This window comes from Vanacampus margaritifer, chromosome 16, assembly GCF_051991255.1.
Source record: "Vanacampus margaritifer isolate UIUO_Vmar chromosome 16, RoL_Vmar_1.0, whole genome shotgun sequence".
NCBI lineage: Eukaryota > Metazoa > Chordata > Actinopteri > Syngnathiformes > Syngnathidae > Vanacampus > Vanacampus margaritifer.
In genome coordinates, this window is record NC_135447.1 from 10294654 (window position 1) to 10308829 (window position 14176).

Sequence of the window (14176 nt, forward strand, 5' to 3'; positions counted from 1 at the left end):
CCACTCAGTAAAGGTGTGTCATGATGATGTGATGACGTACTAAAACGTGCTTGGGCATAGATGAGTGCAGCGCTGTGTGAGTGGAGGGCTACAGGAGAGAGGAATGCAATAATAAGCACAAATAGGAACATTTATTTTCAAGGGCTCCTGTCAGTCAGTCACGGACCCTGAGAAGCGTCATTACTTTTCCGTCCCATGACAGCGCCCCCGGTGACAACCATACACTACACGACTAAATAATAAATAAACACATTTGGGGTGAATGTGGGAGTGATAAGGCAAGGCGAGGCAAGGCGGCTTTATTTATATAGCGCATTTAATACACAAAGTAACTTAACTCATTCACTCGCAGCCATTTTCACCGAAGCCACCCCCTTCGCTCCCGGCTGTTTGACTGGATTTTGACAGATTTTGCAAGGCCACCAGAATATTGTTTGATTGCTAAAACAAAAATATGGAACCTACCAAAAGAAAGATTAGAGTCTCTTCTTTCATCAGGAAAAAAAAAATATTTCTTTCCGTTTCCATTTTGCAGCAATTAGCATTAGAATATAGCTAAGTTTCATCATTGGCCCTGGTTGATACTCTGCTGCCATCAGCTGGCCGTTTTTTGCAATAACTACCATTGCCTTAAGCGACCTCTTCAGGTCAGAGGCTGCATCAACGCCATATGTATGCTCTAGCATAAATAAAAAAAAAACATTAAAACCGTATGAATATTTTTGGTGCCACAGTAGAATAAAGTGTAATTACACATGCACTACAGTAGGTGGCAGTATGTCTCTCATCGTCGGCGTATTATCAATTACAACAATTTTTTTAGATAAATAATACTATTTATAGTCTTGGGGGGTGCGCAAAATACTTTTCTCTCCCCCATGGGGGGTGTAACAAAAAATATTTGCGAAGCACTGCCTCAGTCATAAATGTAAGACTACCTAATGTTTAAAAAAAAAAATTTTTATACCAGGCCCGTTTTTTTTTTGTTTTTTACCTGGATCGATTATTGATACCAGAAATGTATCGCTGTGAGTATATCACAGACATATAATATGCTTTTAACTCAGTCCCTCCCAGGTCCGACATGGGTGACCTCTGACCTCACAAATGAAATTTGGGATGAATGGTCGCTCTCGCTACACAATTCATAATTCTTCCCATTCCTTTCTATTGTTATTGTAATTACCAGCTGTCTCAGTACTTTTTGTTCATATCATGTATGTTCTGTGATTACAAAATGACATTTGCGTCTTGGCCAATGTGACGATGTGTCCTGGCTGTGCTCAGCGACTTTATTTGTGGCGTAACACGCTGTGGGGCGGCAAGTTTTCTTGAATTACTTGTGCTTTTTTATTTATTTTCTTTGTGCCAATGCTCTGGGCTCACATAGTGGGGAGCGTGCTCAACACGTTCAGACACATAAATTGTGTCAATTCATGCAGAACTCCTTTGGGCTGAGCTGCCAAGCTATATATATATATTTTTTTTTTTTTACCTCAGATGTGCTTTTAAAACATCTGCAACGAAAAAGTCTCACTGCAGAATTCCTGTGATCATTTCCGCCACATTGAAACTTTATGGAATTGCGCATCGCTGATAACATTTTATTCATTCCAGGGGAGACATTCAGGGAGGAAGAAATACGCGCAAAATAAAGTGAGCGTTCACCTGCAGCATAATTTTACTAATCTTGGTCTTGTGATGTGCGCTGCATTTCAATGTCGACGTGCAAAAGAAGGAGTCCCAGTGTATCTAAATCACCATCAGCAGTATATGATGAGCCTGGCCACGTGATTCACAAAGTAAACTTGCATTCTCCTCCATGCCGGTTCACTTCCACAGGAGAGGAGATTCGACGCTCACGACGTCACTTATGCTTTCAGCCATGCATTTGATCCCTGTGTAAATTGCCTTCGCCTCGGATAAGTTACCTCCCCGACGTGTAGATATGGAGAACTTTAACTCCCGAGAGAATGCTGGTGGAAACATTTTATTAGATCCGCTGTTGCATTTCAGGCAAGAATTCCTCCAATTACAACCTCCCGCCCTCTCTTGTCTCTTCCGTTACTGAGGCGGACAAAATGATTTTATTCCTTTCCTGACCCTCATTAATGATGCTGCTGCATATTGATGTGCAAGCACCATACATCTACTTGTACACAATGTCATCTATGGTGCGGTTATTTTCGGTTATATATTTATATATATATTATATAAAATGTATATGTGACCCAGCATAGCAAATGAGTCACAAATCGGATTTTGAGATAATGGGGCGATTAGATTAGAGCTGTCAAAATTAATCGATTAATGAACAAGTAATTGATTAACAAATTAATCGACAACTATTTTAATAACCAAGTATTCATTTGGAGCCAATGTTTGTATTCAAAATTGTCCAAATCCTCTCATTTAAGCATATCAACAGTAATTGTTGACTGATTTCTGCAGTCCTTCATGAAATCAAAATAAGACATTTGCAAATGTCTGTTATTACTTTACCAAACCGGTAACATAATACAACATCTAGCCCCCCTTTTATTAATCACTCTACAAATGCAAAGTACAAAATAAACACCAAACACCACTGGTTAATAAACGAAAAGAAAAGCTTTTGTAATACACTTTAATGCAAAATTAAAATTAATCTCACTAGTCAATTAATTGATTGAATAATCGATAGATTAATCGATTCTAAAAATATTCGCCAGTGACAGTACTAGAGGAAATAGCCATTCCTTGGTCAAATGTGTGCCTCTTTGTAAGTTGCATTTTCATCAAATAGACATCATGAAGTGCTCAAAAATCACATTTTCTAAAAGGCACTATATATATATATATATATATATATATATATGTATATACACCCATAGTCAGCTGGGATAGGCTCCCCCGCAAAGAAACTAAATGGATGGGTGAATTTTGTTGTCTATGTGATTCATATCATGGCTAGCTTGGAAATGTGCTGACATGCAACATTAAAGACAGTAACAAAGAATGCTATTTGTTTTGTGTGTAGCCTACCTGAGTGGTTGTAGCCCCTCTTTTTTTTCCCCTCTCTTTCTCTCATAACAAAAGGCCACTAAAGTTAGCTGTCTACGGTGTGCAAAGATCTGCTTTAGACGTTGCCAGGTATAAACCAGGGCCACATTTATCAATTTCGAGACATAAAAGCCTTTTATTTGATGCGTGCCATCAATCACGCCAAAGCCGAGCCGACCCATTTTCAAAGAGTCAAAGCTAAAGATACTCAAGGTTTTACCACAAGATGGACAAAAAAATCAATTTGTGTCACGACAAGAGAATGGTCAGCAGGACCTGACACCTCAGCGTGGCCCGTCACTACTTTGACTTTTATCCTCCAGCTTTCAATGAGAGGGAAAAATTGTGTTTAGGAAGACCCGCGCGAACCGTTGAATATTACTATCCTGTAAAATTTACTTTCTTTTAAAAAGAGATTCAAAACGAAAATGCTCCACATTAGCTCCGAGAAGCTAACTTGTGTTGCCCTGTTTTTAAAGAGGCCCTTTCTCACTGCGGAGTCACCTAATCAAAATGATAATTATCCATGAAGAATTGTAAATCAGTCGCTGTAGATCATTAAACCTGAACACTGCCAGACAGATTTAATTCATATGGCTGCAAAAGATGCTTCCGTGACATCATCTAAAGGCTGCAGTGCTTTATCAATTTGTGGTGCGCATGACATTTCCGACCTGTTTTGAAATTTAACCAATTCCTATCAACTTTTTGAGTTGTATTTTTTTATTGAATTTATTGTCATGTGTTGGGAATGATTTTCCTTTCTCATGTTACCAGCGGGCTTATTGTCATGGCAACAAGCATATCCTCCTTTCCCCATACTACGCTGTTTTACAATTCATCTCCTCTGTCTCTTGTGATGTGACTGATACGATGAATTTTTTTTCTTTTCTTTTTTTTTTTGTCCGCCAGTGGGCAAAAGAACTAATTAAGCTCACCATTTCAGTATTCTTAAACCCAAATTAAATGAGTTTTCCAACTTGAGCAGCATCCACATTGCTTTCGGTGCCAAAGTGTGATTTGAAGAAACCTTTGTGGCGTGCTGACTTTACTGCCATCAGAAATGGGAATCAGCAGAGATTAGTGACGCTATCAAGGCTGTTTTTTTTTTTCTCCCTGTAATGGCTTCCCAGATCTAAGAGTAAGCCATTATCAGGCAAAGAACCTTGAGAATTCTTCCAGCTAGTGATAAAAAATGCATAATACAAATTAGAAAGATGCGGAAACTAACTTGCGTGAGGAATTAATAAATGTTATTAGTGACCTGTTGATCTCATTAGGAAGCAGTACGAATTTCAAGTCAATTCGACACTTACAGTATAGACGAACAAGCATTCACACTCACATTCACACCTATGAACAATTTAGCGTAGTCTTTATGAAGTCAAAATGCAAGGGAAATTTGTGATGCTTTTATTTTGATATGCAAAAGAGAGACACATTCACCAATGCACGTTTCAGCCATTATTGAGCATTGGTAGAACAGTCAAATACAGTCAGCACACTCACTCAGAAGCTGTTGTTGGCCACAGCTCTCACCCAAACACTCACACACAGACTCATAGATGTCACATGCCAGCCTTCCAGGCTCCGCCTCTTAAAGGCATATGGGATGGACAGACATTACAGTAATTGTATTTATGCTTTTATGCTTGTAATTCTATGTATGTGTACAAAAATAAGATACAAATAATTTTAAATGTATTTAAAGGGTGTGAGAGTTTAAAAATGTTATGTCTCGAAAGTCGAAAATAAATCTAAATCATTTTCTTCTGCTTCCAGGTGACAATCTTGGTGGACGGGATATTGACCACCACGGGCTACACCCAAGAGGACTACACCATGCTGGGCTCTGACGACCTCTTCTACATCGGAGGCAGCGTGGACACGGCTGACCTGCCCGGTTCGCCAGTCAGCAACAACTTCATGGGCTGCCTCAAAGACGTGAGTCTCCGCTCCACCACTTGAAATGCGATCCCGCCCCTTTCTAGATGGCCCCTCCCTCTTCCTATATGCCGAGGGCATGCTCCACGTGTAGAAAGTCAGCCTTCGCGTTAATATCGACTGTACTGTTGGAGGGCGTTTCAAGGAGAAACGTTTAACGGAGCGACTGCACCATATGTGTTTCTAAAATCCTATGGGGATGCCTTACAGAGAGAGAGAGAGAGAGAGAGAGCGATAGTGGCACCAGTACAGCGTACATAAGTAATGCATCCCTCTTCTTATGTTCACTCCTGGAGCTCGTCCTCATTTTTAATCTTTCCATAAAGCCACAGGCCGCACCTGTCACTTTGATGATCTCCACGTAGCACGTTAACATCGTGTGCATTTAGAATGATGTCAGGTGTAAAGCGAAGTGGCACATGATCTGCTAATGCCCAATTTCAGCTGTTTTTCATGCAAGCGCAGTCTGGTAATAATCACACATTTCAAAGTGAAGTCACAATTCAAATCAATGAATTGACATTAACTAATCAAATTTTTTTTTGCTCACATGGCAATAAAGTTTGTGTTTGTCTCTGTCCTCGCTTCCCAGTGAAGCTTTCCGCATAAAACAAACAGCTAATCCGAATTATAGGCTGCACGGAATTCACCCCGCAAATAAGGTGGATAAACTAAATAAACACAAACGTGTTTGTGACTGAGGGTTTGGCAGCTAAAGACAATTTCATATTGTATTGTTAAAATCAGACTGCAGGCTTATTATGTAACTGTGCCAAAGCTAGCGCAATGCTTCATAGCTGTGTGAGATTTGGCTCTTTTTTTATGTAAGTTTTCTATTCAAAAAAAGAAAGAAAAGCAGCATAGTTTGGTGCCACTTCATTCCCTTGGCCAAACATATAAAACATTGGCAACAACCTTAATTTGCAAGTCCTCGTGCCAGCTTACACTATACAGTCACAACACCTTGCAACAATAGGCTCAAAACACTTAAGTAATAAAAAAAAAAAAAACTGCATAAAATAAAATGAGCCACTAAGCAAGTATTTTTGGCATCTCCTCTTCCGACTTTCAATTCAACAAAATAAAGGCCTATAAGATAAAGTAAGAGTGACGAGACAAGCTAAGAGTGGCTAGTAAATCATCATCCTCACCATAAGTGACATAGCAACTGCATAGCGATACAAATATAATCATGAGGCGCATATCAACTGCATAACAACTGACAACATTATTGTCATAAGGGACATAACTGCATGGTAACTACAAAATAAGAGTCACTAGACAAGCTAAGAGTGGCTAATCAGCATCATCATCATCATCTTAAAGGGGAAGTCAACCCCCCCAAAATTATTTTTGATAATAATATATTCTATGCACCACCACTAGTCTAAATATGGTATTCTGGTTAATATAGCATTAGTAGTTGCTCAGGTCTCAGGTAACAACCAATCACAGCACAACTTCAGAAAACAGGTTAGTTGTGATTGAATGTTGCCTGAGCCCTGAGCAACACTGATGTCATCTTCATTTGACAGCAAGTGGTAAAATGGTTGCCCCCTGAGATGGATAAAAATGACTGGATTTTGACATTATCATCATAAGGGACATAGTAACTGCAAAGACTCCCAAAGACATATTTATACGTTTATTTATGTTTTTGTTTTTATTTTTTATGCTAGAGCATATGGAAGGCTTTGATGCAGCCTCTCAACTACACAAAACGGTTGAAGAAATGGTAGTTATTACAAAAACGGCAGCAGCAGAGCAGAAGAGATCAACCAGGGCCATGTTAAACAAGAGCAAATTTACCCACAGTTCTAAACAGATTTGGGAATAATGATGAAACTTGGCTATATTCTAATGCTAATTGCTGCAAAACGGAAACAGGAAATATGGAAATATACTTTTTTCCCCGATGAAAGAAGAGACTCTAATCTTTCTTTTGGTAGGTTCCACGTTTTTAAAGCAATAGAACACAACATTCTGTGGGCCTTGCAAAATCAGTCAACATCCAGTAAAACAGCCGGGAGCGAAGGGGGTTGCTTCAGTCAAAATGGCTGCCTGTCAATGAGTTAAGGTAGCTAACCTTTACAAAAGCAATATTGTTTCATTGACACTGTCAGAATTGCATTACAATAAATTAATAAATCAAATAGCAGTTAAATATCTACAAGAGAGAGGCAAAATATGAGAAACCACTCACACTGTGTTGTTCTCCACTGCAAACTATAACCACAACAATAAACACACTCTTAACTTCTCTCGTGTTTCAAACTAAGCGTGTCATCTTTGTTGCTACTTAACAGCTTTTTCAGGTGTGCCTAATACAATGTCCAATGAATGCATGCTATTCTCCCTTTAAAAATATCTTAGCTTCTCTCTAATGGCAATAAACGCATTTTCTCATTCAAAAGCGTAACTCTAATTTGCTTCAATTTAAATGTTGCTATTGGTTTCAGACATCATTTTCAAGCCGAGGCGCTGGATGATTTGCTCTCCATATTTACTCTGCAGCGTGAAGGCGCAGAAATGAAGATGAGATGTTATTTATGGGCAGGTTATTGTTCCGGCATTACTGCAACCTCCGCTTTGTGGGCGGCATGGCTGGTGGTGGGTTCGGGGGCCCAGAGCTGCTGCTGATGTGCCAAAGTAGAACGTATTGAAGGCTCGCTGGCAGGATGCGATGTGCACCGCAGCCGTGACGACGGGATGACAAACGGCAATGGGAGAGAAAAAAAAAAATCCCCGCTAATGAGGGCGAACGGTGGACGATCCAAAGCTGATCAAATGAGATCAGCCCGCCAGGAAACGCTGAGGCGAGGTTCAGACACGGGTCAGTCCAGCCTGGAGCTTTGCAAACTAGACCGATAGGGCCGCGTGCTGAACGCGGAGAATCGACACATTTACATTGTTCTTAATCCCGGTGGGAACTAAAAAGTAAGCACGGACTCAAATATGTTGTTTAAAGCCACAAAGGACATTTATGTGTTGGGGGGGGGGATAAATGTCTCGTGTCGCTGAAAAGACAGAGCATGTCTCGTGATGGATCTCTTTACAGATGATAATAGAGGCCATCGGGTTCATCGACTCAAAGGGAAAATAAAAGCCACTTTGAGACGAATGCATCAAGCTCAGCACCGAGCAAATGTGGACACGTTTATCTGACGGGTCACCAACTGAGAGGTCAAGATTACACCAGGAGATCCAACATTGCGTCATGAGCCTCCATTTTGCTCATGCTTCAACCTTTAAAGCCAATTTGTTGCCAAATGTCCTTGCCGCCCTCGTAATCAGATTCTACTTTTTCATTCCAATAACGACTCTAAAAAATCACGCTGGATAATTGACATAATTGATTTAATTGTGTACTTACAGGCAGCCAAATGTTCTAACATTTTCCCCTCCACTTTTTTTTATCATGAAGTGACACATTTGATTTGGTCGCCTGCTAATGGCATCGTTTCCACTTTACACCCACTGGTTAATAATTTTCTCTGCCACACACTGTAATATTTCAACTCACTAATACACTGTATTCAACTGTAGTTTATTTGGATAATGATCCAACATAACGACTGTCATCGTGAGAATTTAGTGGAATTTTCAACAAAACATAATGCAGTTGACAAAGAGAAAAAGGAATTGTTTTAAGTCGTAACATTGATACTATAGAACCGTTTTGAAATATGGAAATCCATTTTTGTGGAGTGTGCTGTTGTTAGCCGTGTATGTGGAAGTTTTGCTTTAAAATCATGTGCGATTTTAATTGTCATTTTATTAGGAATGTTCAATACCACTTTTTTCCATGTACTGATTCCATTAGTACTTTTGATACAGAAATCCCCCAATATATATATATATATATATATATATATATATATATATATATATATATATATATATATATATTGAGGCACTTACTTGCTAATGCAAGCACACATTGAGTTCCTCCACATATTGACTCTCTTCACAAGCATATTACGTTCCCCTTCATCCGACCCTTAGCGTTTGATTTTAAACATAGAAGGGCAAAAACATGCCTTGTGAAAATTATACTGCACTAAAAAAACTAGCCAGCAGAGGGTGCTAGAACTGCACAAATGGAAATCAGCCCAACTATTTTTTTTTTTTTTGAAAGATGTGCTGCTTTTAATATAGTGACATGACGACGACAATATATTGTGGCACTTTTAATATCGCGATATCACGATATCGCCGTTACATCCCTATCTTCCAGGTGACCTGTCCAGGGTCAGCTGGGATACGCTACAATTCACCCATGGTCCTAATGAGGACAAACACTGCAGAAATTGGATAAACTAAACTGATGTGCTCTTGGCAGCTTCCTGGAAAACTGCTAAATAATTTAACCAGATTTGTTAGCATAATCCTTTCCAGCTGCTTCCCTTTTGTTGTCATTTCAAATAAAATATCTCTCGTTTAACGGGGATTAAGCTAGGGTTTAAATTTTTGTCATTATAAAACTTCTTTAATATTGTGTAATTAATTTTTGAGTCATATTTGAGCTCAAGTTAGTGACATTTTAAGGTAAAAAGATGTTTCACATACTAGCTGTTGTTAATATTTCCGGTCTTCCGGACATGTCGTCAGAGAACAGAGTTGGTGTTTGGACAACAAAACCGACTTTGACATTGACGTGACCTTGCGTGTATGTAACAACCTTCCACACCAGGTGAATTTAAGAGTAAGCCCGACCTGGAAGTGCTCTGCTAATAAATCACCAATGTGTTCCTATTAAATAATAATAATAAAAAAAAAGAACTTCTACTTTCACTCCTTTTCAAATGGTCAGTTTCACCGTCTGATGTCAGTGCTTAATTAGTCACAGCGAGGCAGTGTGAAGTGTGATATTGGCTCATATCCCCTTTGAGCCGGCCTGTAAGTCCTGTGTGCAGCGTGGTGTGTCACCTCCGGCACTGACTGGTGGCACGGTGATGTGGCAGATAACACATCGGGCTGCGGGTGAAATGAGACAAGCTTTATTTTTTGCTGTCCTGCTGTGCATATTGATGAGGCCAAACCGCAATACAATAACAACACAAGGGGAAGTGGTACGGATGCTGCTGAAATAATGTGTGCTTTCATGAGGAATGCGCTGTTAAATTGACTCATTTTACACAATTATGGTATATTTTTAAATATATCGCTTTGCTGTCAGTACGTGTTATAATATCAATAGCGGGGGGAAAAAAATAGTGATGGCACTGCTGAGTACATCAGCCAGCTTCTGTTGTGTGAGCTCAACCATGCTTATAAATTATATTATTTGTTTAGTGAATGTTGAATTGTGATGACCTTGAAAAATCCATACGGGTATTTTCTGCTACCTTCATTCTTTTTTTTTCTGCTTTTTTTTTTTTTAGCCAACGCAAGCATTGTCTAAACTTATTTTCCAGCTACTTATTGTACTTTACTTGAAATGACTTTAAATCAGCAAATCTCTTGCACAGTCTTCAAAAGGAGCTTTTATTATCCTTATTAGTATCGGTATTAATTAGTGCATTAATACGAAACGTACAACGAAAGAGCACAATTTGGTGCAGGAATCGTCTCAGAATATTTCCATTCATTTCAATAGGAAAATTAATAGTCTGCCGTATAATCTATGTACTGCTTTGATTGAGCTATAGGAATTTACATTTTTAGTTTTTCAAATTGTTTTTTGGAGCAAGGTAAAAATGTGCTGTGCTTGTGATGCTTGTGATTATAAGCCCGTATGTGTTTTATTCATTGCTTTATTTATTGATGAGTAATATCCCGACTTTTTGGACGGACAAATTGCGCCTTGCGCAGCTGTCACCTCACGGCAGCATCTCTTTCGTTTATCAGGTGGTCTACAAGAATAATGAATTCCGACTGGAGCTGTCACGGCTGGCTGAGCAGCGGGACCCAAAAATAAGTATCCATGGCGACTTGACGTTCAGCTGCGAGAGCGTGGACGCCCTGGAGCCGGTCACCTTTGACACGCCGTCTGCCTACCTGACACTGCCCAGGTGGAACACAAAGAGGACAGGCACCATATCGCTGGACTTTCGCACCACCGAGCCCAGCGGCCTGCTGCTGTTTAGCCACGGCAGCCCGCTGGGGGCGCCGCCTGAGAGCAAGCCCCGGGCCGACTTCTTTGCCATCGAGCTGCTGGATGGTTTCCTCTACCTGGTCATGGATATGGGCTCTGGCAGCATCAAAATGAAAGCCAGCAGCAAGAGGCTTGATGACGGCCAGTGGTGCCATGTGGACTTTCAAAGGAAAGGGCGCAATGGTAAGGAAAAAAAAATAATAATGTGTATGCGAGGAGGCAGGGGAAGCTCTCTGTCTGCTTCTGTTACTGTGTTTCTCTGCTCTTAGCGGCCGCATACAAAGATTTCCAAGCTGTGAAGTCACCATATGCCAGCTCGGATACAGTCACTGTGCTGTGCCCTTGCCATTTTATCCCCCATTGCAGTGAAACATGCATGCATATGCAGTGGGATTTTTAATTACAGGGATATTTTTAGCTGCTATAATCTATGCGTAACATTTTTGTTAAATAATTTCACTAATTGTCAATTTAACAGTCGCCCATATTGAATGGGATTGTGCTGTCGGTAAATGCCATGTCTGACTTTTTAGTATATTGGGAGGGGGAAAATTGTACATACAACGTTAGGACAACCTTCACAAATTCAAGATCCACTTCAAAATAAATAAAAAATGATGTAACTGTGTATCTCAATTTCAGCTTTTAGGTGATATTTGACAGAGATATGAATTATTTTCCAGTGCCCAAACAGATCACGATTTAACTTAGTTTGACATTATAACTTGACAGCAGCTGAACCCGCACCCTCACAGGAAATGTTATTTAAATTGGATGTGATTGGGTAGAGTTTATTTTTCTTGAATGTGGATGTGCGGATCGTCATCAAAAATCAATGTCAATATCCTTGAAGGAATCCCAACTCATGATGAAAATAATAATGCAACCTGTGAAAATGGAGTCTCAACATGACAGTAGACAATAATGTTCAATTTTGACAGTTTCCCTGGCAGGCATTCATTTAACGGGTTAGTTATCGTGGGTGTTATTTTGTACCGCATGATATACTGTAGCCGCCCTAAGAGGTGTGTCTTGCATTTTGCACCCCTTATCAAGCTAATTTAGGCAACCAGTTTGAATTCTCAGTATGATGCAGTGCAGTTTCCCCAACACCTCCACAATTCTGAACCACAATAATAAACAAATGATCATTATTTAGTATATAGTTAACATAATAGCTCTGTGGCATTCAATCCCAATTGAGTATTATAATTGACTGCACTATAATCATACAGCAGTGATTCCCAATCATTGTGTGCTGTAGAATATGATCTGATTTCACTTAATTGGTCTGAAAACCATTTACTATAAATAATGTGTCTATGTTCATCTATCTAGGCCAACAACATATAGTGGCAGGCTTCCTCTTTTTGGCCACAAAGGTACAGGTAGCCTGTGTGTCCACTTGTTGCCAATAATACAACCGAATAATAGCGTTGTGTCCAGTTTACCAGGCCCAGATTTCATACTAAGTAAATTGGGGATTAAATTGAGACAAGATAATTCATCATGATTTTAATATTGATCATTTTTGGCACATTTTATTTAGTGATGGTTTTCTAATGCCAAATATGTACCTTGTCTTAATAAAGGATGGGAAACACTAAATACAGGTCATTCTGCCAAGCGTCTATCTTGTTTTTATATGTCAAATGACGCATTTCTCCTTCACTGTTTCCAATTCAGTCCCATTCCAAATGTATCGTTACAAATTCTTCACATCCAAGAACAACATTCAATGTGCATGCTCTCGAAGGCCTGGCGGAACAGTTTCTTTATTTACACTTGAGAAAAAAGAGCAAAGACGAGCGCCCACTTCCTCGATCCCACGTTTCTTCCTTGCTCGGCGCAGCCCACACACACCTGTCGTTATTTCCCACATGAAAAACGTTGCATAAGTGAAAGTTGACTCACTCGTTGCGCTTCCGTCCCCGCAGGCTTTATTTCGGTCAACAGCAAGAGCATCCCCTTTTCGGCAAACGAGGGCAGCGAGATCCTTGACCTGGACGGGGACATGTATCTGGGGGGTCTTCCCGACGAGCGGCAAGGACTCATGCTCCCGCCGGAGGTGTGGAGCGCCTCCCTGGGCCTGGGCTACGTGGGCTGCGTGCGGGACCTCTTCATCGACGGCCAGAGCCGCAACCTGTGGAGGCTGAGCGAGGTTGAGGGCGCCGTCGGCGTCAGCAGCCTGTGCACCCGGGAGACGCACGTCAGGTGCGGCCGAGACACGTGTGCCAACGGGGGGCACTGCAAGGAGGGCTGGAACCGACACATTTGCGACTGTAATGGCACCGGCTACCTGGGGCCCAACTGTGAAAAAGGTATGAGCCCTAGGCAGGGGATGGATGGATGAATAAGTGAGCAAAAATACCGCTGCAAAGCTTTTAGCACACTTTGAACTGTATTTTATTCAGCACCTGGCTGGAAGGTGACATTAAATAAATATGCACAGAAAAAATATCATCCCTTAAACCGAGGCCTCCCAAATAGTAATACGGTACATTTGTACCAATAGTGAAATAATCTCTATATGGGTAATGAGCATCATAACTCACTTTATTGATTTCAGGTCTTTTGATAATGTGGAAGTGCAGCATGGTGGAGAAAAAGTGGCTAGTATGTCTGCCTCACACCTCTAAGGTTCTGGGTTCAAATCTCTCCTCTGGCTTAATTATTGTGGAGTTCCCCTGTCCTTGTTTACCTCAGGTACTCCTGGTCTAAATAAGATCTGCAAAATTTGTCAGAAGCCAATTACGAATATACAATGAGAACACTGTATGTGTTTCAGAACGTTTCAGACTTCTGAGAAAATCCTCCATCTCATTTAGAGATTATGGGTTCCAACGTCGAAGGATGGTAGTCAAATGTAAACATATTGTGTGTAGGTGTTGTGGTATCATCTGTGCATTAAGTCATTTGTTCAAATTAGAATGTTTTAAAGTAACAGTGTGTGCAGATTTTTGCCATCTAGTGGTGAACTAATAGAATGCAACAACCTAAGTTCACACACTCTCGGTACCGCAGAGAAACCACCTTAACTAGCCTACCACCAATTACTGCATTTGCTAAGTTGGTAGGTAGGTTAGACCTACG

General features: G+C 40.4%; 1 protein-coding gene across 13 annotated transcripts in view; it reads left to right on the top strand.

The window, feature by feature from the left end:
• The window catches only part of nrxn2a (neurexin 2a), a 145835-nt gene that overhangs the window by 50811 nt on the left and 80848 nt on the right, over positions 1–14176 (top strand). For all 13 annotated transcript variants that reach the window (XM_077545934.1, XM_077545924.1, XM_077545932.1 and 10 more), the window contains 3 exons: positions 4825–4986; positions 10837–11266; positions 13021–13404. In XM_077545934.1, coding sequence (XP_077402060.1) covers positions 4825–4986; positions 10837–11266; positions 13021–13404 — 976 coding nt within the window. The remainder of the gene's footprint in view (positions 1–4824; positions 4987–10836; positions 11267–13020; positions 13405–14176) is intronic.